This window comes from Anguilla rostrata, chromosome 5 (genome assembly GCF_018555375.3).
Source record: "Anguilla rostrata isolate EN2019 chromosome 5, ASM1855537v3, whole genome shotgun sequence".
In the NCBI taxonomy this organism is placed as follows: Eukaryota; Metazoa; Chordata; class Actinopteri; order Anguilliformes; family Anguillidae; genus Anguilla; species Anguilla rostrata.
In genome coordinates, this window is record NC_057937.1 from 34,140,985 (window position 1) to 34,168,404 (window position 27,420).

General features: G+C 43.9%; 1 protein-coding gene across 3 annotated transcripts in view; it reads right to left on the reverse strand.

Moving 5' to 3' along the window:
* Positions 1 to 53: 53 nt before the first annotated feature.
* Positions 54 to 27,420, reverse strand: part of LOC135255103 (uncharacterized) — a 76,353-nt gene continuing 48,986 nt past the window's right edge. For all 3 annotated transcript variants that reach the window (XM_064335860.1, XM_064335859.1, XM_064335857.1), the window contains 10 exons: positions 13,772 to 14,661; positions 10,517 to 10,766; positions 9,329 to 9,418; positions 7,533 to 7,757; positions 5,758 to 5,928; positions 5,105 to 5,285; positions 4,471 to 4,587; positions 3,883 to 4,113; positions 2,397 to 2,581; positions 54 to 1,114 (listed from right to left, as the gene is read on the reverse strand). In XM_064335860.1, the coding sequence (XP_064191930.1) occupies positions 1,109 to 1,114; positions 2,397 to 2,581; positions 3,883 to 4,113; positions 4,471 to 4,587; positions 5,105 to 5,285; positions 5,758 to 5,928; positions 7,533 to 7,757; positions 9,329 to 9,418; positions 10,517 to 10,766; positions 13,772 to 14,661 (2,346 nt within the window). In that variant the 3' untranslated portion in view covers positions 54 to 1,108. The remainder of the gene's footprint in view (positions 1,115 to 2,396; positions 2,582 to 3,882; positions 4,114 to 4,470; positions 4,588 to 5,104; positions 5,286 to 5,757; positions 5,929 to 7,532; positions 7,758 to 9,328; positions 9,419 to 10,516; positions 10,767 to 13,771; positions 14,662 to 27,420) is intronic.

Sequence of the window (27,420 nt, forward strand, 5' to 3'; positions counted from 1 at the left end):
AAAAAAAATATTATTAACTGTCAAGTCAAGAGAGATTAAAGAAAACTCCAGACTTTAATTTTGGATACAGGACTATCCATCTTTATTAAATACATGTGAACCTGTTAGGATTAAGGTATCTTGAGACTTGGTAAACATTCATGCTCCAGCTACAAATTTTTTTTCTTGTTTTTTGTTTTTTTATATATGTTAAGAATAGCACTTCAGTGATTCCCTGCTGTGCTCGTTAATACAAAGATGTTCAAAAGTTATCACAAACATTTTTCCCTATTCTTTAAGAAACTAGAACCACAGAGCATTGCTGTCCCAAACTATTTACAAACAATGTACATTTTTGTCTTTTTTAACGTTAACAACACAGCGAAGTTAAACTTGGCTCCTCCCCTCCGAAGAGGCCACTGGATTCCCTGTGATTGGTCAGTGCGGTGCAAGGCTCCAATGATGGGCGACCAGCTGTTAACTGCCTTGGAGAACCAGCAGAGTTATGTTCACAGACCACCTGCTTTACCTTAAGAGTACACAGAACTGGATTTTTACAGCCACAAGCCTGACATACCTGTATTATTGAACTGCGTTACCACAGCATAATGCCATCACAGTAAGAGAAGTCATAGACATTTGACCAAGGGTCAGTTCAGCAAGGACGTAATACAGCCATTGTGTGAAGACCAAAGGAAAGAAAAGCAAACAGCTTTTTAAACTTGGAAGAGTACTTCTGTACCCTCTCTCCAATTTGGAAGTACCTTTTCTTTTGAAGGTACATATATTTCTGCTGTTTTAACTGCAGTCTGCAGCAAAGTGGTCAACAGAACAGGACAGTTTTTAACTGCGTCGCAAGGTATTAAAATAATTATTTACAGTTTTTCAGTATAGTACAGGGCACTACTGCACTGGTGCGTTTGAAAAAAAGATAAATACAAGAATATTTAAATCAATTTTTTTAAAACAATATAAAAAGTTATGCTCAAAAAGTGGCTTTTTTTTTTTAAACAGTGCTATGTCCCCACTCATTCAGTGTCCGTTTTAGATGAGACGTGCTGGCACAGTGTCGGAAAATAAATACTTTCTTCTGGGGCGGCGTCGCTGTCTTCTTGAGAGCAGCCGGATATTAAACCTGCGAAACAGACGAGGGCCGCGTTACAGGGTGCTGCAGGGAGAATTCCCGAGGCAAACAGGAAAGGCCTCAGATCCACATTTGTACACGCTAAGTGCTAATATGAGCGTCTCGGGCAGAAGGAGAGTGAATGATGAAGCTTAACCAGCGAGGGCCTCGCTTAAAGCAGATTATCACACCGCGGGGGATGAGCTCATGACCCGCTGTCATTAGGCGGGAGCGGAGAAGCTTCAGTTACTCGTGCATTGTGGGAATGTTAAGCGCAGCGGCGGAACGTAGTATTTTAAGAAGAGGTGGGAGGAATTGACTTTTCACCGATTAGCAAAGCGGCAGTGTCTTCCATAACATCTTTTGTGCGTTTTGTTTCTTTTATGTGAATGGGCCACGTTACGGATTTAGATTAATTTGGCCAAAAGCAAGCGATTAATCATGTGCTCGCTGGATAAGACTTTGTGTGGCTTTGTTTAGCTATGAGGCTGAGCGATAATAGATGAGTACATTTGGTAAAATGGGTTTGGTGACCTTATCTTGTTTTAACCATTTGGTAATACTTCAACTGTCTACTGTATGACCATTCTCTATAGGCAAAGAATGACTTTCAGCAGAGCAATACTGTGAGACATTGGTGTAATTGTAAATGTAAGTCTTTTTACACCTACAAATAACTTTAAATTAGAATGTACTATCATCAGTAGTGTTTCTTAGTGTTAAGAGTATATACAGTGGGGCTCAAAAAATCAGAGGACACTACCAAGAACTGGAAATCAAGGGCCAATAGAATTACGCTACTCTGTTTATATTCCTTATTCATGACTACATTTTTAAAAAATATAAGTCAAAAAGAGTATGCAGGTATTAAAATAAAAAAAAACTGTTCGTACTTAGTGTGCCTTTTGCCTTGATTACTGCCCTCACTCTGTTTGGCATTGATTCCACTAGCTTATGCAAAATCTTATCTTCCATTTCAACTTTCTCAACACTTCCCATAGATGATTTGTTTATGTTACTGGAAGTTCTCCCTGTTCAGCTGCTTCCACAGATGTTTGATTGGGTCCAGGTCCAGGGACTGTGATTCCAATGCCATCCTAATAAGCACCCTGTGTTCTCAGTAATGCATTCTGGAAGAAGTGTAATTTGCATAGCGTAATTGCATTGTTCCTTGATAAAGATAAAAAGCCAGGACTCGGTAGTGTCCTCATACTTGTGGTCCCCAAAGTAAGTGTTCCCTGCGCCCGCAAATGAGGGGTGACAGACAGTCAGGGTGAGAGGACTCCAGACTCACTGCGGAGATGTACTGGCTGTTGAAGCAGGGTTTCTCCTCGATGGGCGAGGCCACGGCGGAGTAGCAGGGCGGGTGGCAGGGGGAGCTGGGGTCCTCCGGGAGGTGGCTGGACACGCAGCCGCTGTCCGAGCCGCTGGAGCCGCTGCCCGACATGCAGTGGGAGGACGACTCGGAGCTCTCCGTGGCTGCGGGCGAAAGGGGCGGGGATCAGAAAACCGCTGCGGTGGCACGTCGAAGCCACGCATAATTAACGAGGAGCAGGTGTGCGTTTTGCACTCAAAAGGATGAGTTACTTCACTACTTGTTACTACTTACTATTGCTACTTGTAAATGGTTTACTAAGAGACACTTCAACAGAAGCAAGATGGACGTTCAAGCCATCAATAACGTGGGTGACGCAGGAATGGGGGTGTTCATGGACGAGCGTGTTTGTGACAGAGGGCTCTGTCCCTAGCCTCGGCCTGCACTTGACAACATTTCCCCATCAGAGATAAGTTTGTGCTAATGTTTTCTGTTTTAAATGTTAAATGTCATACACTGCTAGTTAGAGTCTTTATTATCCCCATGGGGCAATTTGTTCTGCAGGATAGTATACAATAAAAAACCATAAATAACAATAAACACCCACAACAGGGGTAACAGATAAACATTAATAAAACATTAAAAACGAATTACTTTAACTCATTAAGAAAGCGAATGGCAGTTGGGATAAAAGAGTGTTTAGTCATGTTTGTTTTTAATATAGGTAGCCTACTGTATATCTGCGCTCTGAGGGAAGTAATACAAACTGATTGAACAGGGGATGCTGGGGATCCCTCAGAATGGACTGGGCCTTCCTTATGGCTCGTATGCTACCATTTTGTCATAGACTGCATTAGTTTCAGGGGTGGACACCTGATTCCTGGCTCATGTTCCCTGGTACACACACACAAACATACCCACTCCATATTCACCTCTAACAATTTGTTCTCCACACACACCTGTGTGTGTGTGTGTGTGTGTGTGTGTGTGTGTGTGTAAACCAGAGAATAAAGCTTGTTATTGGATTATCTGTTTCTGGTCTTGGATGATCATTCTGTCTATTTTTCAGTATTTTTCACCGTATACATTATTTCCCCTTTTCACAATTTTTGCACTTTGTGGATTTCTGGGAGAAATTTTAGCACCAAATTGCTGTTGCGGCAGAACCATTTTTTCATTAAATATAGGACTGCGTTAGAACCCTTTGGCCTACCCTAGACCACAATGTTAAAATCACAGGTATAGGTTCTCATAAATTTTAGAGCTCTGTGTAGCTACTGTGTAAAGAGAGATCACTGAGGAGTCCATATGGCAGGGCTCCAGACTGTGTCAATTCAAAGTTTCAAACTAATCTGAATATTTAGGGGTGGCCTGCCAACCCAATGTAATGGTAGGGAAAGTTCTGGACTGGTTCCTGATTTTAAGGGCTATCAAGGCTGGGTTGACTCAGTCACAGGGAGCTTACTCATGGAGGGCTGGCTGCTGGTCTCATGCTCCAGCTCGTCCTCCTCGATGCAGGGGCTGACGAAGGGCTGCTCCCTGGGCAGCAGGGCCTGGTTGCTGTACATGTGCAGGTTGAGGGGCCCTAGCAAGGACGAGGACAGGGGCCCGCTGACTGCCGTGTTCACTGGCGCCCCCTTGAAGGGGGTGGAGTGGTCGAATAGAGACACTGCTATCGACGCTCGTGTCCGAGCTCCTAAAAGGCCAAAAAATGTTTTTTTACTAAGACTAGAGGAAAACATTTCTTAAGCAAATTTCAAGGGGTTTTTCAGTCTTTTCTGCAGTGATTTGAAGTATAGCCCTTTTTTTGCTGAAAAGAAGTAATACTTCAAAGCACAACGTAGCTGTCGCACTAATATGGGAAAAATAGTTTTAAATACATGGGAAAGTAGTTTCACACACCCTACAAGGGGTTGAGCTACCATTCTCTGCCACTCACAGACGCAGATTAACAAATTTAAAAAATGTAGTTGCGCTCACACTGAGGTCCATGAAACCGCACTCTCCCATCATGACATAAAAATAATAAACACACCATCACCATCAATATTACCTCTTCCTTTCATGATGTAGTCAATGGCCCTGTCGTTGATAGCAGCATCACTTGGTTTTATGTCGAGGAAAGGTTTGTTACCCACTCCCATGGATACCATCTCCTGCATTCGAATTTCTGGACAGCAAACACCAAATATATTTAGAGTGCCTTACAGTCCAAATGGGATTACATATGAAGGAAAACAGCAATATTCTCAGTCTACATGAATATAAATGTATTCAAGTAGCTGACAGCACAGCTGAGATTGTATCTGCAGCTATGCATCTGAAAGGGGAAATTATATCATTGCGAGATGAAAAGTAGCAAGCATTATTTTAGAGGTTAATGGTTGAGTTGGATTGCTGCCTATATTTGAAGCCTAATCTGCACAAGCTCATTATTCATCAGAAGTAACCAACCATCGGTCCATTGGCCACAGCCCTAAAATCTGGGCTGACTTATCTCAATCAGCCTGATCAGGTTTACAGTATCATTAGTAAATAGAACCGCAAGGTTATGAGCCTGATAAATGAGTCTGTAATAATACAAATCATGTTTATGTACTTGTATCATTTAATAGCACATGGTCGAAACAACGCCAGTGACACACAATGCATCTGCTGTGTACAAAGTACTGCGCTTCCTGGGTCACCTTTGTTTCTGGTGGCCTGCTGCCACAGGATCCTGGCAATGTCGGAGGTCCAGGCCTGTTTGATTTCAGCCGTTCCCGCCTGCAGCACATATGTCTGGTTTTTGGTGGTCCTCCTCCGGAACCAGATCTCGAACCGCAGTCCACTGTCGCCCGAGGTTTCCGTCATCCCCACGTCGGCAGACTGAAGGGAGGGGACAATCGTCATGTCATTGTTGGTTTTACTAGTCCACCAGGTGTCTTGTCAAGTTGCTGTTTTTCCATGACAACCAGTCACATAATTTGAGCAAACCTCAAAAGTTGTGTCAGCAACAAATGAATCATTTGCATTAGAAACAGTTGATTTTTTTTTTTGCAAGGCCTGGGTATGTTTTGTATGAGCTTCACATTTCAAATTTCCCAAATTGTTGACTTACAGAATGTAAGAATCAGAAGGTCTACCATATTTAGAATCTTACATACAAAATTGTGTATCAAATGTCCAATGTAGCATACCTTCATACTAATGCATATGTACTAGTAACTGTGTTTCAAGCATAATGATAGGTGACTTATGCCGAAGAGTTCTCATCTCACAAGACAAGGACAATCATGTACTTCAGTCAATATTGCTTTACTTGATGAAATTGAGGGCTGTGGCATTTAGATATTGGCACCTTAAATGAATGCTTGTAGATGTAGACGTCGAGCCCTCCCTCAATTTTTCTAGGCTTGCTGAAGAGCACCAGGTCCTCGAACAGGAAAACGTGTCTCTGGCACTTCTTCCTCCCGTACCAGATTGTAAACTCGTCCTGCCGTACCAGCTGCCCCTGTTCCTTAAGATTGACCTAAGAGAAGGAGCGGTAACAACGTATTGCATCACTGCACTCTACAGTATATTATATTTACAACATTCTTATACTCTGAGTCTCGTCAAAAAAATCAAGTAACACAGTTCAGATAAAAAATGTCAGCTTGGTACAATACACTGTTTACTTTAATGTTTGCAGAAAACAATGTCATTTAATCAGGTTTTCTGATGAAAATACAAAGAGCATGTGCTGTAGAATTCACAGAACATGTTGAATATGTTACAAGTATAAAGTTCATTAGGTCTCTTGACACATTTCTCATGAAAATCTTTTTTTTTAATTTTTTATTTGGCATCTTCAATCCCATCTGAATTTGGAATGTCCAAACTGCAAACTATGCACACGCATGCTCATATACGCTGACGGGAGAGAAGAACTCATGGTTCTCCCTCAAAATATATGGTGTTAGCAAGCTGCTGCTTTCCACACCGCAGCCACAAGCAGTGCACACTCACAGAGTAGGGGGGGAGGAAACCCAATCATACATGTCAACAGAGAGCAAGTCACAGGTGCCTGCACAGCCAAAAGGGGTTACTTGACCAATGACCACAGCTATCCCCATCAACTGAATTCCTCCCATATATCTCTTGGGTGACGCAAAGCCAATTGTGCAGAGCTACCGGCACTGGCTCTGGCACGGATCAGACTCAATCCAAGACCGTGGTGCTGTGAAATAACCATGATGAAATACAATAACTGTAAAACATCAGTGAACAAAATTACCTGCGTATCAGGAATTAACCCTAAAAACATCATATGGTATGACACTAGATGATTCCACATGTGAGCCCACAGAAACAATGGACAAGGAGAGAGCAAAGTACCTCCTTCACTTCATTTAGAAATTCTCAGTCCCAAATGTGCTGTAGCCCTGTAGCATCAAAGTTCCACTGTCAATTTGGGAGGGCACACATGCAAGCGTGTCCTCGGAGATGTGTACAGTCAGCCGAAAGGTTGTATTTCACTCTGCAATCCACCATCTGCGAATATGGTCCTGGAGGACTGCACAACCGATGCAGCTGTCGCAAGCAGATTGCAGACACCAGACTGACTTGAGGGGTCACTTTAGTACTGACTCGTACCCCGTTTACTAATGCCCTCCCCTTCCCACTCAAAGCCATATCTAATTACAGGACTCTTGGCTCTTTGGGCAGTCTGGACTTGATCCAGCCTGATGGGTGTGTCGTTGCCCAAAGAACGAGCGCTAAGACCGGTCACCACCATTCACGGAATTCCATGTTTTTCAACAACATTCCAAAGGAGGGTTCGAAGGTTCCTGATGGTTGCATGTTCAGGGCTTGGAAGCAATGAACGCCTGCCCTTAAATTTGATTTACAACTACAATTGTTTATTTTTTCCCCTCACAAACAGTTTGGCAAGTTCAACAAGTTCCGTTCATTAACCTGAACAACCGACGCATGTTTATGGAGGAAAAACAGCAAAAAACACCCTGTATTTGTAAACCGAAGCGAAGGAGGAGCATTGATCGAAACCAGGCCCGTAATTTGTTTTTGAAAGCATCACCCGGTGAACGCGCGGGCAGGGAATGTCTGGGGGGGGGGGGGGGCGGGGCTACTCACATCGCAGTTCCGGATGGCGTCCATGGCCAGCAGGTCGTTGCCGTGGCGCAGCTGGAACTTGACCATCTCGGCGGCGGCCCTCAGGTAGCCCAGCTCCTGCTCCTGCGCCTCGCTCACCTCCTTGATGAGATCCTTGAGCAGCAGGGCATACTTGCTCATTCGCTGGATGGGCTTGAGCAGGTAGGACGCCAGGTCCATCTTATCCTCCAGCTCCAGCTGTTTATTCTGTGCGCGAGGGGGCGGGAGCATGCGTCAGACAACTGACAGTTCGCTTTATAATTTATAACCTTCTTCATTCCATTATGCAGTGGGTGGCCAACCCCGGTCTTGAAATGCTGGGTTTGCCCACCCTGATCTGTTCTATTTAACGAATAAACAACATAACAGCACAGCACTGTAAGTAAAGTACAGTCCACACACGGTAAAATTTTAGACCAGATATTTTGCATCTTTGCACAAAGATCAAGTGTACAATTGGCAGATCCACTAAGAAAGAATACTGAGAAAAATTAAGCGTTGCTTTTTTGCATGCTAGCTGTTAATGCTTCCCCCACTACCGAAAGATTAAATGTGAAGTATTTATGCAAATCAGGTAACCACACAACTCCACCGAAATAGTCAGCTAGTGCAATTAGTAATAGAATAGAAACACAAGGACATATGGGAATAAGTGAAAACTGTGTCAGGGGGAAAGTGAAATGTTTGGAGGTCTTGGCAGTGCTGTAGTTGCTCCTTCATGCAATGCGGCAGATGTAAAGAATTTAGGGAAAGATCTTAAAACATTTAAAAATGGTCTTCAGTTCAAATCAGGTATTAGGAACAGATGAGGACCCTCCCTCCAGAAACTTATATGGCAGTTTTTAAAATAAACATTACATATTTTTTCACAATAAATAAACATGCAAAAAAAATTTAATAGAAACAAAAGCAGGAAAGCAGAAATAACGAATAAAACAGTAAAAAAATTTTAAAAAAATAAATAAATAACCAGCTGCCAGTCTGTACAAGCCTATTAGCTGGGTTCAAATACACATCACATATCACACATAAGAAAAATGGTCCTCAAATAGTGGAATATTTTTGGGATCAGGTAGTCCTCATGAATCAAAATTCCTCCATTTGTATATTGGAGGCCAACTAGCGATCCATCTTTGCAAAGGGGGAGGGGGGGGGGGGGCGGTGGGGGGGAGATTCTGAGTGAGATTCTGTCAGGAGATTCATCATCTTTGCTGCATTAAGTTACATTTGAGAGTGTTTCAGTTGTCCAAGCACATTTTTGTGTACTCAAAGACAGGTATTTTTCATTCAAAGTCATCTCTCAACGCACAAATAAAGTAAAAAGCTGGCTTCATTCACACCTATTCTTGAAGTTGGCCAACTGCTGATCCAACAGCATTCATTGAGAACTTGTCTGTCATTTCAAAAGGGATTAATTTGAAAGGTGCCTGAACAATAACAACCAAAAAAGGAACCAAAGAGCCATTTTAAATTATCCTTAAATATGTGTCCTTCTTTAAATAGACTCCACCTATTTGCTGCAAGTTTCCAGGTCATATTAAAAAATCTGTGCCAATTGGGTGTGGCAATTTGTGATCATTGTTTTGAAAGGACACGCCCTGCATTGAGCCCCATTTGTAAAACCTTTTTTTAGTATGTAAGAAAACAAAGCAACGCACCACAATCACAATAGAAAGAACACCTTATTACTGAATGACTGCACCACCCTTACAATAACAGTGAAGCACTGAACGCTGGCTGTTCAGTCAGAGCATGTTCAGTACCAGTCGTCCACTTACCCTGAAAAACGTGTTCCCATGGCTGGCCAACAGAGTGTCAGACTTTGGCTTGTTCTTGCTGTACAAGGCATACAGCCCAAACTGGTCTTGCTGTGATGAATAGAAAAAAAGTAGGCTCTTTTTAAAAGTGAGGCATTTTGCTTCAGTATGCTTTACTTGTAAATGAAATTCACAGCAAGAAATGTAAATTATTTTTCCATTGGCAGAGGAATTTATAGTTTTACTTGGATAGCTTTTTGCTTGATGGCAAAATGTTTTATAAAGGGTTACTTGCCTTGGAATATGCAATATTTTAAACAAAGTACTTAATACAAAGAATAAGGCCAAAAGCAAATACATGGGTTTTAGCTTACAGGATGATCCTCATTCACTGTGGCTGCTGTTCTGTATGAACCTGAACAGCAGAAACCCTGAACTTCCTGCCCACATAAAAGTTTTAAATTGAGCCTCTAAATCGTGCCAAGTCTGAATTCACCACAAAAAGGAGAAAAAAAGCAAGGCATTTCTAAACTAGTTTGAAGTACATGCCTAATGCGGGCTTCTCCGATTGCCACTCGGTGACTTACTTTTATGAAAGAGCTACATTGCCTGGAGAAATGGCTATATGTGATGAATAGATGTTGCCAGAAGCTGAACCACCTACTGAGACTGATCGCACAGACAAAAGGCCGCTTGGCCTATTTGAACAGCTGGGTTTTTAATTTTCTTAAAATAATCCAGGTAATGCACCACGCTCAAGGGCAGATATTGCCCAGATATTAACCCTATAGCCACTGGCTAACATCAGCTGAACTGAGGTAACACAAAACATCTCTGCAAGTTTTTTACAACAGTGCAGTAAGCTTGTGTAAGGTGGAGGTGAATAACAGCATTACAGCAGTTCTTTTTATAACCACCACCAAATGGTGGCCGGATTATGAATTTAAAATGGTGATCAAACTGACTGGACCTACTTGCCACAGGTATGTGGTTATCAGTTTTTAATGCACACCTTCCAGTCAATCAGAATTGAGTATTCACCCAGGTATAACAGGAGTTAACCAGTGCGGTTCACCATAAGTATTGTGAAAGATTTTTCTATTGTTACATGAATGCCCACGGTTATTACTGGGCAGTTTGAGCCTTGGTGCCTACGCGACGATGGTGGAAAGCGGGGCATGGGGCGGGGCACGGGGCGGGGCTGCTCACGTGTCGGAGGAAGCAGTGGCTGACGCGGAGGGGGTGGTTGCAGCAGCTCTCCAGCTCCTTCAGGAAGTACTGGCTGTGGAAGTCCACCAGCTTCTCCAGGTTCCCGAAGATGACGCTGCGCTTGCCCCGCAGGTCCTGGGGCAGGTCGGGCCGCTCCATCTCGGGGAAGTAGTAGTTGATGATGTAGCGCAGCGAGCGCACGTACTCCCGCTCCGTCGTGACCATCTCGTCCACGATGTGCCGCAGCTTGCTGTGAGAGAGAGAGAGAGAGACAAACAGTTAGGAAAACGGATGAGACATTGTAGAAACCCACCCTGCAGAGACCTGCAGAAAACAATGGTTCTTGTCCTCTGAAATACGGTGAATTGTTATTATTATTATTATTGTTGTTGTTATTATTGTTATTATTATTTTTACAACCTATGGCTCAGCTGTTTTGGTGGTAGTACATCCCTTAACAGCACCACAGCATAAATGCACAACCAGCAAGGAAAGCTGAACAGATCAGGACAGTAACCATGTTACAAACATGTCGTTAAAGAAAAAAAAAATGCTTCTGACGGCAGAGCTCTGACTCACAGTTCATTTGTTTTTACAGACTTCGAGGGGGCTGCTCTCCTTCTCCATAGCCTGGGTCGCTACTGTGCTTTTCCTATGAGGCCCTCCCCATCTGTCTCTCATCACAACCCTCCTCATCCCAAGCAGCCATGCTTACACACTGCAGGCTGTGCGTGAGACACAAAACAAGTCTCTCTCCCCCTGCTGACTGCATGGCAATACCAGTGTGTGCTAAATGTGAGCTGACACACACACCTCCCAGCACCTGTCTCTGCTGAACACCAATACAGGCCCAGATTTGGCCTTGGCCCGAAAGCGGGTCCATGCGTGATGTCACATGGACAACTCTCTTGTGACATACATACAGTATCTTTCATACACTAGCATCTGCAATGCACTCCTTTCACATTCTGCTTTATTGCCAAAGCCCCTTTCCCACTGGCCCCACTCACTTAGCACACTACTTTTTCATTCGGAATTCATTCCAGAGAGTTATGCAGAAACCAACTGTTACTGTATGTGCCTGTATTTCTAAACTGGGAATTTGTGAAGGGAGCTTAACTGTGGGTAGTAGACATACTGCTTTTTCAGTATTTCGTTATGAATTATTTAGGTTTCTGGGGACACTACTGCTGACCTACTTTCTACTACTACTTTCTACTTTATGGAACCTTAGGACAATATATAGGCAAAGTTAAAAAAAAGGAATAAAAATTCTATATTATATATTTCTTTCTTTCTTGCTTAATTTCTTTGACCTGTGCTTACGGCACCATAGCAATAATATGGGGACATGTATTCATGATACATCTGCATATTTGCATTAAGCCCCAACAAATGAAAAGTACTAAATATATTGCACATCGTCATGTGTAAGAATAGAACCAATCATTTCCAAAACAGTCTTTAGCGGATTAGGCTACACAACTAACTGGTAAAACAGGTATGCACAATATACCGCCCAACCATAATTGAAACAGTGTCCAAATTGTTGCAGTTGAACTTTGGTTTGAGAGTGTAAAGGTAGGGCTTGCATTTATTAAAAATGTAATAAAAAAAACAATAGACTGGAACAACCTACCCTCACTCAGCCAACAAAATACAGTGAAAGACCAAGAGGTCTAGGTAGGTCTAAAGCTTTATACTTGGTACACAATAAAAACCCCCTCTGGACTAAACCACAACCCACACTGGTCTTCCACTGGCTGAAAACCCTGAGATCCTTCACATCCTGGTAGGCTATTCCACACATTAAATCATTCCTTAGCACTCAACTGGTTTTCTTGTCAGTGGAGATCCCTGTTCACAGGAAGTTCACAAGTGAGAGCTGACACTGCTCGTCAAGTCATGGTAAAGCCATTAAAACAATGGAGTGGTTTCCAGCTGTTAGTTCAGAGTTCAAAGTTCAAAAGGTTTTGGAATTTCTTTGATATTCTTTCAGTTTTATTGTGTGCTTTTGATCAGCCTAGTTCGTTTTTGTGTGCTATGAATGATAATTTAGACACATACATAAGTTCCTCAAAGCAAGAAAATACACCTCAAGTAACTCCGAAACAGCTTGTATAGCAGTGTTATGCCTCCACAGGTTGTATGTGTGTATTCTTATCTTTGGTGGAACTATTTCCTATGACGCATGCAGCCTGAGACCGCTGTGCTCAAGGAAAGAAGTAGCATGACTTCCTGTATCAACAGTAGCACGTGCTAGAAGTGCCTCAGAGCAACACCAAGTTGACAGGACTGAAAATGATTCCTGCTTATGCAGTTCCAGCTGGCAGGGGGGAAAATGACACATCACTTTCACCAGATAGCCTTGACCTATTGAAAATGTGATGTCATAAAACGGGATGCCGGCATGTCAGTTCACCTTCCCTCTTGGACCTTACAGCCTGTCTGTTACAACTTCTCATCAGGCACCAATTAATAATGTTTGTATCTGTTTCATAGACAGATATAATCAAAGCCTCAATTTCAATTTGCACGTAGCTTGACGTATGATAAGACATGCAAGAATGGGCAATGTGGTAGCTACGCTTTGGCCAGGCCAGCAGCATGTCAACCATGCCTCTCTGGTCTTTAACTTTATGAGTGGAGAGTTTGTGCCACATTAACTGAAATAAAAACTGAATTTTATGTTATTCATTGTGAATAAACACTATTCAATTATGCAAGTATATACAAACATGTGTTCATATGTATAGAAGTGTCTTTTGCTTTAAACTATGACCCCACAGCCACTGTAAAGGCAGCAGGTTGTTAGAAATTTTTGTAAATATATAAAATAGGCTTCACACAAATCCGTCTGGGCTAATCAAGATAATCATAGCTATCACTCAAACTGAGATAATACTTTAAAAAACTCCAGAAAGTGAAACATCATTTTAAGGGGATGAGCTCACATAATTAATTTAATCTGTCCATTTTCATCTTACATTTTTACACTTGATTTCATTTGCCAAAGCCACTCAGGAAAAGGACAGATGTTCCATTTCTGTGAGTTCAGGATGAAAGCTGGTTTGTGAATTGTAGTGCTTTGTTGGCAAAGAAGAGACTTGTCAGGATACAGCTATGCTCCAGTGTACACTAATTGGCAGTATTTTTTTCCTCATAAATCAGTTCACTGTACAAGCATTTCTCTGTACAAGTATGGTTTACAAACATATCTGTGTTCTCTTCAAAGACGGGGCTTTTGGTACATACCTGCCCTTGGCCTTGGTCTCTGGAATTGGGGTGCTGTTCTTCGGGATGTCCGATGTGGCCCAGCCCTGGGGGGGCAGCCGGGGGCTTAGGCCGCGCTCCACCACGTCCGTGCTGCTCACCTCCAGGCCCTTGATGAAAACGCCCGTGTGAACCCGCCTGGAAGGCTCGGTCAGGTTGCGGTGGCAGGACCCGTACCGGGCCGAGTCCACGGGGACGTCGAAGCTCTGGGTCTTCCTCAGCACCCGTCGCCCGGGCTCTGGCGCGGGCGTCCCGGGGCTGTAGGCGCAGGGCGGCGCCCTGGACTGGGCCTCCAGCCGTACCGGGAGCGGAGGCTCCTCGGTGGAGGTGCTCCGGGTCAGCCGGTGGGACCGCGACGCTTGCGACACCCTGCGGTCCAGGCCAAAAAAGTTTGCGGTGGGGCTTTTTAAGTCGCCGGGCTCCGGGACGTGGGTGGTGGGGCTGTCGGGGGGACGCTGTCTCCCCCAGCCCCGGGAGAACACCCTCCTGCAGGGGGAGGACACACTGCTGCTCCGCCTGGAGTCGCCGGCCTCCGGTTGGCGCCCAAGCGATACGTTGTCTCCACCCCCCTCCGTGAGGTCGCCGGGCTGCGAGCGGCGGGTCCGCAGCGCGGCTTCCAGCTTCTTCTCGAACATCTGCTTGGTCTCCTGGCACTTGGACCAGGCGAACTTCCACTGCTTCAGCCCCTTCTCGCTCTTCAGCTCCCCCGCCAGCTCCTTCATCTCCTGGAAGCGGGCGTCCGGGATGGCCGGGTACTGCCGGCGGTAGCTCTCCAGGCACTTGATGATGGCTTGGCACCTCTCCGGCGTGCTGCAGTCCTCGGCGCTGATACACGCCAGGTGGCGCATGCCCTCCAACGCCCACTCGTACGCCTGCGGTGAGAGAGAGAGGGACGAGAGAGTTTTAAAACGGGTAATGCGCTAGCACTTTACCCCCCATGCACTTTGACCACTCCTTCCTGGTCACAAAGGATGTCCAGCTGGTCTGGGCAGGAGTTGCCCCCATCCTAACTATGTATTTATTTATTTATTTATTTACACCTAATTTATTGCGATGTGTGAAGTACGTGCATGGCTATGTCTATTCGTGATCTTTGTGATGTTATGCTGAAATGCCTTGTGATTATGCTGCAAACCAACTTCCCCACGGGGACAAAATAAAAGTATCCATCTATCTAGACGCCATGGGGTCATCTTTAGCGCCAAAGAAAGGAAACATTCACCGGCGGTGCCGCGGAGCGCATGAAAACGACACTGTGTGGTACAGGCGCTGGCAGCCGGGAAATGGCCTCGCCGGTTTACAATGGGGCCGTTTCTCCGTGCGCGTTAGAGGGCCAACAACGGCGCCTTTATGGGCGAGCGTCAAGCTAAAATGTAGCCCGAGCGAGGGAGTCCTTTTCATGCGGTGGGATCTAGGAGAGCCGGTTGAGGCCTAGGTGCTCTGGAAGGACAACAGCTCTTATCTGAGGAAGACGGGAGAGGCCTGCAAGGGTTGGGGTGAGGGCCTCTCAGGAAAGCTCCCTTTCAAGTAAACAAGGGAGGAATTTACAGAGGTGCTGGGAGGTCTTAGCACTCAAGAATCCTAGCAGACGCATCACCAGGAGGCAAGGTAATGGATTTAGCACATCAAAACACTCCTCCTTAATGAAGTGAAACAGCTCGGAGACCACGGTCTCCCCGGCCATTATGAACACGGTCGTGAAAGGAATGATGGACATACACAGACTTCCACAAGATGTTTCTATCAAGATGCGTACATTTTCTATCTCAGTTGTGCAGTTGAGTGCAACATATTGGCTAAAATGCTAATACTAATGCTAACATCATATCTTCAGAAAAACTACAACAAATTCTGGCATCAAGTGAAATTAAAATTATATATCCACAAATAAGTATTGTCCAAATGGACCAAAAAAAAAACTAAAAAACAAACCACTAGTTTCTGTATAGACTCAAAATGAGACTAAATTTCAAATTAAGAATGGAACCGCGAGAAAATAGCTTCGCTCACTCAGAAACGTGACAATGCAATCATGCTGGCCGCTGTGCTCAGAGAGAGATGGCCCTCCCTTCTGTAGGCGCTCTCTGCTGACACACAGCGCTTTTCCCACCTCCCTTAATAGGTGACATTTTCAAGCTCACCCCAATGGACCCTGACTCTTCTACCCTCGCATATGACACATGACCTTTAGGGGAGGGCGAGGTGACACTCTGGCCACATACCAGCGCTTCAGTGTGATAGCACTAAGTTACTGGTGTCAAAACGTGGCCTAGGGGTCACCCCCCAGCAACAAAGGGGGCTGTTAATGGGTAAAAGTCTGGAAATGGCAAAAAAAAAAAAACCAGAACGAAGGTTGACAATATGAAAGTTTGTAATCGAATATTACAGACTATTGTCAAAGCGTTTTCATGGGGAGAATTTTACAGCATGAGACCATACGTAAAAATATCATTTTTGGGATTTAAACCTATTCAATGCATTTTGGAGAGATGACAGCTTTCCTTCTGTATCACAGTGTGAGTGCAGGTGTGAGTTCTATGGGAAAACTTAGAAAGTCCACAAGTAACCAGAATGTGTGCTGAAAACTAAGACAAACAACTGCATAGTCGCTTCAATGTAATCCACTGTAATCTGGCCAAAAGGAATTATCCTGCATTCCTATAACAATTTACCCCTAGTTCTGAAAAGCATTCCTGTCGCTGGTTTCAGGTTTAAAAATGAACACCCGAGCCGCGAATCGGAATCGGTCTCATTATGGAATTAAGAATGACATCATCCCCCCGGAGTCATTAGTGGCCTGCGGGCTTTGAAGTCGGAGTGATTTGTGTTGAAAGGCGCGTTTGATTGGCGAGGGCCCAGGGCGGGTTTTCAAATAAAGGCTCGGAGGAGACCCGCGCGCGCGGCTCAAAAGCACTAGAATGTAGCCTCGGCTTTTCAGAGGGCACAAAGAGGGGCGCTCTACTGAGAGCGCGGGGGGTGGGAATGGGGGGGCGACCACGGAAAAAAGCCTGGGGGTTGGGGGGGGGGGGGAAGAGAACGCCTCTACCGGGCCCTTAGCTTTTGTGCACACATAAAGTGTAACTTCCAGCTAAGTGGGCCGAGGTTTGCTTTTCCTCAAATTAAGGTTTTTAAAGCCCTATTTCATTACTTCTGAGCTCACGTCTGAGTCATTTCAATGATCTATTCTGGCCGATGAGGTAGATAAGTTCTTGCATTGAGACACCTGAGTCCATCAAGCAAAAATGAGGATTAAAGAAAGACTTCGAGTAAAGTGTTATGAAAGAGATATTAAGACCTATTTCTCAGACCCTGAAGATCCCGGAGATGGTCACATGCGATATCCGTGTTTGTGAATAAATGAACACTTGCTTTTATTCAAGAGTCACGGCGAAAGACAAACGTTAGATTCACGGCCAAAGTAGCATGACTAGTCCAAAATTACCTCATGTACTCAGGTACAATGAGCTCGACCAGATTGACATTCTCAGAAGATGTGCTAATTAACTAAGGGTTACCAGATACTTCTCTGTAAATTCCCTTGTAAAGACAGAACAACTGGGGCTGAGACTATGGGTGTAGTGAGCCCATAAGGGAAAAAAGCAGTGCGCAGGACCGATTGGGAAGTGCAGGGCAGTTCAGCAGTCCATACGCGGGAGAGCAGCGATAAAGATGACCCGACTCTAGCACAAAAGGAAATGCAGGACCGAGCACTTCCATGTTCTGGAGACAAAAGACCACCCAGCGAGAGACAGACCCTTCTAATTAGCAGGCTCGACGGCGTGCCACAAATAAAGCTGCATGATTTGCAGCTATTATGAAGGAAACACATTCGCCGAGGGCATATTCCCAGATCACCCTTTCACAAAATATGGACGCATTTATGTGTGCTATAAAAGTTTTCAGTCTGACGGGTTCAAATCTGTTTGAATTTGCAACGGACCCTGAAATGTTTTCGGGAGGCTACTTTTAATGAAAAATAGAGAATTTAAAATCCAATAAAAAGTAAAAACGAGAGATATGTGTGTCTGTTGTTCGTGTGTCTGCATGTGTGTGCATGCACGTGTGTGTGTGTGTGCGCATGTATGTGTGCTTACAGTTGAGCCTACGGCACTGTAAAGCACATTGAACATCACTGGAACTCTCTGTTGTGCAGTTATGCATTGAGTCCCTTTGTTTTGAGGACTTTTCCCCTGGCACGTTTAGTTCATTCTTCATGGAATTTAAATGTTTAAAAAGACTAATGGGCTAGACCCCAGTAAACTGAACACTGCTGTCACACTGAACAAAGATCATCCCACTTGCAATTCCTCTATGTGACAAGAAGTGGGATTTATTTTTATTGTTGGGGTGACACGCATGCTAATAAAATGAATGGGAAATGCATCAGGCCCATCCATCGCTGGTTGGACAACAACCACGCACGGCTAACTTTAGTTAGCCAAAGTCAGTTAAAATGGAGAGTGCATCGATAACCTCACAGGATATGCAGACAGATTAAAATGAAGGCCAGACAGGAGAGGCAGGAAAAAAAGCCTTTCCCCCCCATGTACTAAATCCAAAATTTGCCTGGTCTTTCTTTTGCTTGGCATCCCCCACCTCTCTTCATCCACATTATGAAACCCAAACCCAGATGCAAGAGCCTTTGGACTCCAAATGAGTTAAACTTTAAAATTCCGAGTAATTTTTGGCGTGTGCCGTCTGTCTACATTGTTTCCCACCAACTGCGCAGTAACCATGACACACTTCCCAAACATGTTTCCTCCAACTTTATATGTTACAAGGGTGCAAAAATATAGAACAGATGTTTAAAAACATAGTTAATGCCGAAACCCGTCCCTCATTCACAAAGGTTCAGTGCTTTTACTGCAGCTAATGAAGGCTCGGGAAGCAGAGACAAGCGATTGTCCGGGTTCTTTCAAATATCCCACTCGATCCCATTCACGACCAATTAGACGCCGGTAACCCCAGGGTTTACCTTCATTTCTTCAACAGGAAATGGTTAACGGGTTAATTCCTTCCCACTGTCTGGACACTTTTTTCACACAGAGGGAAAAGTACCCAGATAAAGCTGTGAGCGGTGTACATAACTCTTCATGAAGTTTCACTACAATTTTGCCAGCATTTTAAATGCAAAAAAAAAGATGATGTCTTTCAAAACTCTATACATGACAGAACTCTATGCATCAAATCAAAAAAAAAATTCAAATCAAATCAAAGCATGACATACATGACAGGCTGTCCATGACTCTTTAAATGAATTAGGTTCATTTTCCACATTTGGGAAATGAGTCAGGGAACAGGTATTAAACAGCATGGACAATTTTTACAAATCCACAGATTTTCAATATAGGGTCTCATGGCAAGTGCACATGGCTGTCCTGGATATTCATAATAATGACAACAATACTTTTTTTTCAATAATCAAACTTTACACAAAAACTGAAGATGAACAAGGCATAGCAGAAAATGACAAATGAAAATACATTTTATATTGGCAAACTTCTCCTTTAAAGGTTTGAGAACACACAATGCATTTTTATTAACAATGTCGTTTTATTTAATTTAAAATATTAAAATGACCATCTTTAATGTACACGCCTTGATTATCAGAATGTATTGAAAGAATTATCAGAAACCAATCAATGACTATAATTCTAGCCATCTGGCTTACAAACCGCGTGTCAGCGTGAACTGTACGTTCTGATGAGAAACGCATATCGCGAAGGTAAAGGGAGAGCTTTGTGAAACGCACAAACCGACAAAGCGCCGTCGAGCACCTTTATTACTTTTTCGATATTCAAAAGCGAGCGCTTTCAAAAGACCCGTGGGAACGCCGTTAAAGCACCGCGGTCTCATTTCACAGAAAGGTCGTCTGGGTGTTCGTGTTACGCGGTGCGGGAGCGCGGGCCCTCGGGCAGTGTGTGGGAGGGAGGAGCCGTTACGGGTGATTTGACCGAGTGGAGCTCGGGAGGGGACTGAGAAAACAGCGCCTGCAGAGTGAGGCTTTCACTCCGCATCACCGGTCAGCAGCCAATCAGCCGCTAACAAGGTGGTGCCCGCGTCCTTGCTATGCCAGCGCGGTCTGACACACATTCGCTGCCACACTTACTGATTAAGCATGGCAGCCGAGCACAAGGGGAGCGCCCCGGTTTAGCGCCGTGTTATCGGGGTTCTTTCTCCGCTTGACAAAGGCGCGCCTTTGTAAAGCAGGGAGATCGCTATCGAACATGACAACCACATTTACCATTCGAGACTGCCAAATTACCTACCCGTCTGTCAATCTATCGGTCTATGTCCTGCATCTATTTACAACACACATTCTTTTCATATTTAAAAGCCATCCAAATTCTCAGAATGAATGCACCTACTCAGCTGTCCAAGAATCAAGACTCTCACCCTAACTTTCATCAATACTGCACAAGCCACCAGCCACCATCAACACACATTTATCTAAAACAACACATGGCTAATTTAAGCAGCTGCTTCAATTCACAATAAATAAAGCCTGTTATTCACAATTTAACAACAGAATATTTGGAGAAGTTTTGGAGGGTCTGCCAATTTGTGGTTTCTGGAAGACAGAATGCGCCTTGAGCCCTGCAGCCAAACACTGTGAGGGTTAAGGCCATGTTTGGGGGTCATGGAGAAGCCAGTGACCCTGCACACCTGCACCGCCTCAGTCTAGCTGCGCATCATGATCAGAGACTTGTTCATTCATCCACAGTACTCAGCAGACTAGAACAGAAGGACAAAAGGAGCTGGTTGAGTTAGTGCAGGTATGGATAACTCCGCCATTAGAGTTCTTCCTGGCCTTTCCAAACCCATTACTGGACACACAGAGTGGATAACTGTCACTACTTTGTCACGCATAGTAGGTGCTACAGGCAGTGACCAAGTATTATCTTGAGTCAACACAACTGAGGCTCTTCATTTTCAATGAAGGGCTCAACAATAGTGGATAATTGTAGCCTGGCTACTGAGTCACTGCAAATGAGCAGTTATGGCTACCATTCTTTGCTACATGTTTGTAGGATTGCCAGATGCCCAGTTTTCAACTGGAATGTCCATTTTTAAATTATTTGTACAGGTTGGGTTTGTGGTCCTGATCGACAATGTAATGTCTGGTCGGAGTAATTGATTGAAAAAATGTACCATTATTTGTAATGAACATGCATCTCAACAACCCCTGGTCCGTTTAGTGAATTTGTGACTCAACTGCCCCCGGTCCGTGATCCATTCCAGTACTTCCACTCTTACCCCTGAATGCAACCAACCCCCCACCACCTACCCCGACCCCGATCCACTATCAGTTCCGATCTTCTGACAGCTTCCCCCCTGGCTTCCAGCTCTGCATGTTGTCCGGTTTTGACAAATTCTAAATCTGCCAACCCTACCTGGTTGTCCTTTTTAAGCAGAGATGTAATTATCACAAATGTAAATAAAAAGGGCAGAATGTAAGACTGAGTTAGGAATACTATTTCTGTGAGTTGATGGTCAGTTAGCAGATCAGTTAACATTAGCTATGCTACCTAGCTCGTTAGCTGTTTCCCTCCTAATTTTGATGTCAAACTGAAATGTGAAACTGAATTGTGACTTTAATGTAAATGTAACTTTAGACAGCATCTAAAATAAACACAACTAAAAGAGAGAAAAACGCAATACCATTAAATTAAATTAAATTAGTTAAATTAAGTAAATAATCACCCAGTTTACTTAAACTTTAACAGTCAACAAGCTAAAAAATCAGATTACCATGAACATGGTTAGTCCACGAAGACAAGCAAGACAACACACGATTGTGAGTTCATAAGTAGTTGGAATGTTTACAATGTTTTGGTCAGTTATTGAATTCAACATCAACATTCTACAAGCAGATTTCATTAATCAGCTTACTTTTTGTCAATCAAGTCGCTGTATTGTTCTTCTTAAAATACCTAGGTTTCTTAAATTGACCCAGGACTTTTGGGCTACCATCTACCAAAAATTATTGGTAGCGTGATTAATCAACCAATTTTCAATATAAGAGTCAGACCCTACTGTATTTCCCATTATTGAACTCCCATCCACCTTGAAAACCCTAACCCTGGGACACATTAGTGAGAAGAGCACTTTATAAAGAATTACATTTTTTGATCCAATTGACTACCCATACCCTAGATTCAGCTGCTCAGGACTAAACCCATTTTAAATCAAAGGGGTTTTAGCTTTGTGGTCATCTGACCTTCAATTCACTATTCTTTGCACAATTGTTTATAGGACGATGGGTGCCACTTGGATGAATGTGTTCTACACAGTCCACCCAAAGTAAACTGTGAAATATCCCTTCGCCACTCCAGACAGGAACAACTGCATTGCCCAGGGCTCAACATCAAACAGTAAGGGTCCTTAGAGATTTAAGCGCAACAGCAGAATCAACACACGACTCTCATTAAGCCATAAACTCGGTACGCCTCGTTAAATCCAGGATGGATTTAAACACTGCCTTAAAGTAAACACTGCCTTAAAGATTAGGCGAGTTCCCTCTACATTCCATTGATAATGGATTTTTCATATTTAATTAAGACGGCTCTAGTACACTGAGCAATGCTACAGTCTGTGTCTCAGCGGCAAAGCGCTCTAATGTGCCAGTGAACCTTCGCTACAACCAAGCCAACAATTCAGGCTGTAACTGACACCCACGCAAAGCGTTCAGGCTTCCCACACATCACACATCTGAATTTTACACATACACAGGATTCAGAAAGAGAAAATAAGTACCCACACCACTTCACAGGCCAGCTCCACGTCCGCAACCATCATGGTCCAGATGACCGCTACTGTGCATGTCCAGAAGCACACTTCATAACCGAGACGGCGCGCAATAAGAACTGAAACTGCACGGAGCCTGAACTCTGTGCGGTCAGAGAATGACCGCATAAAAAGCACTCAGTGGAAAAGAAAGCCCCACCATTAAAACCTGCTCAATCCAAGGAAAAAGAGACAGATCTCAGCACAATCCTGTGAAGATATGGGTGGGGGGGCTCCTACCTGGCTGAGGTCAGGGGCCTCCGGTTCAACGCATGGAGCTGCTGTGGTCATCCTGCTCTAGGAGCGCACTGAGGCTCTGGTGCCTGGGTCCCCCCTTCTCCTGCTACCCCACCCGCCTCCCTCTATTCACAGGCAAATGCTACTCTAAATACCAGATGGGTGAACCCCAGTAACGGGGGCGGGGGATGGGTGTCGGTTGCCGGGACTACAAAGCCACTGGAGTGTGGAAAGTGGGGTGGGTGGGGGTGGGGGTGGCAGAGACAAAACTTGGCACATAAGCACTACCTGGATTGAAAGATTCCCCAAGAAAGCCCACAGCCAATGGGTCAGCCGGATTATGTCCCTACCTTGCTGCCCTACTGTTTGGGGTTATATGCTGTGTGGGTTTTTGACTTAAGTGGTGAAAAATGCCCAGTTACAACGTAGCATGTGTGTTCCTGAATATATCAGCGGTGTAATCTAATTAAATTAATTTCAAAGAATTCAAATACTCAAGGGATGCACAGGCAGCATGGGTAGGAAGGGGGTGGTTTACTTTCCCTTTGCCATTTTCACTGTATCATTGTTATTTGACCAGTGGTTATGCATTCAGATGCTAATATCCCTCAATACTTAATGGGGAGGGGTAAGTGTGGCTGATCCCCTTGAGGGTAGTGAGGGGTTCTCTGGGCTCTGTAAGGACGCTTGGTATCGATGTACGGATCAGGCCGCAGCAGGGCTCATTATAACACAGCTCGTATCAACGCTGCCTCAATCAGTTCTTCACCGGCACCCCGTCACCTCCCTCATATCCACTGAATATTTCAAGAAAGCTTTCTGAAAGACTCCACAGACATGGATTCAGGATTGCATTAAAGGTGCTTTTCTGGAGGCCAACAACCTAAAAAATATAATCTTGCAAAAAGCTAACTCAGCAGCCTAACATCTGATTATTATTATTTTGTTATTCCTCACATTCTCAAACACTTGGCACACTTACAGGCACACTAATACTCCAATCTTAACCTGATTATGACAATACTGATTATCGAAATGGTCATGTAAACTCTCTATCTGATTATCTTTATTGGTGCAAGGTCATGATCGGCATGCTGAAATCCTGATAAGACACCTGGATTTTCGCGGAGTCTTTTTTGGTGCACGTCTTACTCCGATTTCTTTTGGCTTTTGGAAAATGTGCATGTCAGGCAGAAGCAGAAGATTCTGGATGAAAACAGGCATGGCTGACGTGTACACCATTTCTGCTGAGCACATGAAGATTATGGAAAAAATCATGTAAACCAAATCATTGGAGTAATTGCATCCTCATTGCATATTTGTATCCATGTGTATTCAATAATCAAAATACTTGCATAAACTGGTTACTCCCAATAATCGGGCTATTGGTGTGCGTGTGAACGTAGCCACTGGTCATTTGTTGTACTCCCGAGTCCAGCACGCTTGCCTCTTTAGTGCTTAAAGTGCTGTGGTTTGGTTGGATGTGTGCAGGCGGTAAGAGGGGCCTACTCCCTCATGTCATATTCCTTTGTGGACACATCACCCGCGACTGGAATCATCTCGCTGATTCCCCAACACCCCAGCGGGCCATCTGCCACGGTAAGGAGGTCAGTGACAGCGCGCGTGACAGCGAGCGATGTCCAACCTCTACACGCCCCCCCGAAAACCCCCCACCCTCGCCCCTGGGGCGTATTACAGGATCAATGCAGGATCGACACAGCACCCACACTTTCTCACAAAGCCATGCTGCTCCTCTCTGCAATCTGTCTCAATTGATTTTTGATGTCTATAGCTGCAGGGTCTTCCATGTAGACATTGAAATAACATGTTCACTGCACAATTTGTGTCAGAGGTCTGCCATGAGTCTTTGTTCACAGTCCTGAACCAAGGGGAAAACCCCCTATAGTCTAGAACAGAGATTATATTCATGATTCTGGTTTATTAAGCCATAAAGCAAATGGTTTTTTATTGCCAATTACATCATTGTCATTTTATAACGGAGGAAATGGTGTCTACATACAGCCAATATTCCAAACACTCTTGGAGACTTTGGACAGAATTCAAAACACGTTATGAAGGAGCTGCTTCTAACTCTCGTACTCTTATACCATTCACCATTATCAACATATCACCATAAACACTCCTCTTATTGCCTGCATGAACATACTGGTATGGTTGCAATGCACTGAATTGCATGAACTGTATTCTACATTTGAACTGGGTTTCACTCTCATAAGTGATAAATTAACAAAAGGGATGGGTCGGGCCACCGCCCCTCCTGGGGTTTAAACAAATCGCATATGTGCATACACACACACACACACACACACTCACACACACACAAAACTCCCCATGAAACATTTTATAGACAAGCAGCGCAGACCACACACAACACAAGATAAGCAGTGGTCCACTGAGAGATGAACAGTTAAAAGGGGTTTCAGGTTTCAGGTGCTATATTCTGTGCACTTGCTTGCTTCAAGTTATTAGTTTGACTCTGAATGTGGTCTCCAGAACAAAGAGAACGCTTGAACGGATGTGAAAGAAAATGAGTTTTGATAGGAAGGGGGAGAGACGGCAGACTAAGGAAAAACTGTACTTGGCAAGCGATAATGAAACATCTGTTCGAACTGTGAGCATATATACCAAAATTATATTAAAATGCAAATTCATTTATTTGCTCTTTCGTTTATAAAAAAACAAAAAAAAAGGCAGCCCACGTCAGCAGTCTGTTTGGGTTACACCAGGTCAAAGACGCATTTCCCCCCCACGGGACAGGATCTCTGTTTACATTTTCACACTTACACACTATCGTTATCCTTAAAATGACACAGTATTTCTTAACCTGCTGATAAATTAACATTCAGCACTAAACAATACATGAAGGCAAACACACATTTGCAATAGTGCTTCTGTGCCATATCACATATATCAAGATTACACTACAGTTCAATACATGGCAGCAGATGGTAAAGACTTCAGAAAACTTCAGTTCAGGAAATGTAGGCACAGCACATTCGTGGTTGGGGTGGGTAAACCACGTGACAGTTGAGGAGGGAAATATAATTATGCTAATTTATAAAATCTGACACTGGTTAACCTCCCTCACAGCTGTCATAGACATCAACGTGTGAGACTAACTGCCAGGCAGGAGGACGTGACCACCATGTACAGCAGTTTTTGTGAAAGTCTAGACTTCACTGTGCAACTGAGGAAGCTAATCATTCAGCTGAATGAACTGAACAGAAGACTCATCAGCAGGAGTGATCTTGCAGAAATGACTGCATTACATTTTGAGAGGTTCAATACCAGCCTGTCTCTCAGAAGATTTTTTTTGTGTTGAATAATTTGGTGGTGGCATGATCCGTACCGAACCCAGACTGTGGGGTTCATCCATCCACCGCAGTGTGGTGTCTCAACCAAAAGAGCCACCCAGCATCCCTGTCTTCAAGAGGGAGCACGAGTTTGCTTCTGATGCGTATTTGCTAGCTGGTAGGCGAAGAACATAGGTAGGAATCGTAAGCACATCACTTCATTGCTAGCTTTTTAAGTTTACTGGTTGTAAATTGATCTAGCTCACATGTTGCTTCATTCAGTGCCTAGTTTGCTACAGACTCGTATCATAAACATGCATTACATTACATGGCTCAACATTAACAGTAGCCCTGGGCTACAAATCCATTGCAAATGAGCAGTTTTGGTTACTTTTCTTTGCTAACTGGTTGCTAGGTCAGGCTAACATTATCAGTTTCCATTACTTTTTAGTATGGTTGAAATTATCGAAAGTTAACTAGCTAGCTAGCTACCTTGGTTCCTAGCACTAGCTGCAACTTGCTTGAATGGGTGAAATGTTATAACTAATCTGGGTGAAGCCACACAACCTCTGACGAGAAGTTAATTTCACAGGCGATGGCAACACCTCCAATCATTTTCAATGAGAGGCAATTTGTCATGCCTGCAAGGCATGTTGGGATAGCTCGCAATGTGAGAGAAGCCGGCAAAAGCAACCAGAAGCGACATGGTGCTGGGGGAACTTTTGACCCCAGAGTGGGACAGCTTTGCGGCAGGATAACCAATCAGATTAAAGATCCGACATATAAGTAGTTCCCCATTTCAAATTTGATTTCACTATTCCATAGTTCTGTCACTGAAGATGCATTAATTATTGCTGTGCTGGGATTAACATAGTATATGATTGTATACATTTAACAAACACAATTTGTCAAAAATAGAAGACACCCACAAGCAACCAATCGTGGGAGGCGAGTGCAGTGCCAGTGATCTCAGTGAAGCCACACACTGCCTCCGACTAGTAGCAAATTTTTTGGGCAAAATTATTTTCTGATTTTCTTATGAAAAGTCAGTTGTTCCATCGCTGAGCTAGATCGATTTGCGCAGTTTTATGCCACACACAAACGCATTTTATTAGCTGGCTAGCTCTCTCTGCCTTCTCTGTCACACAACTACCTGAAATGCAATGAAAGATGGTGTGAAGGGGGATATTCCATTGCATTCGTAGCCAAACTTGACCAGCTCAGCTGATCGATTAGGGCAAATGAGATGTTTGTTACAAAGTAATTTGATCATTCTGAGAAGTTCTATTTCTA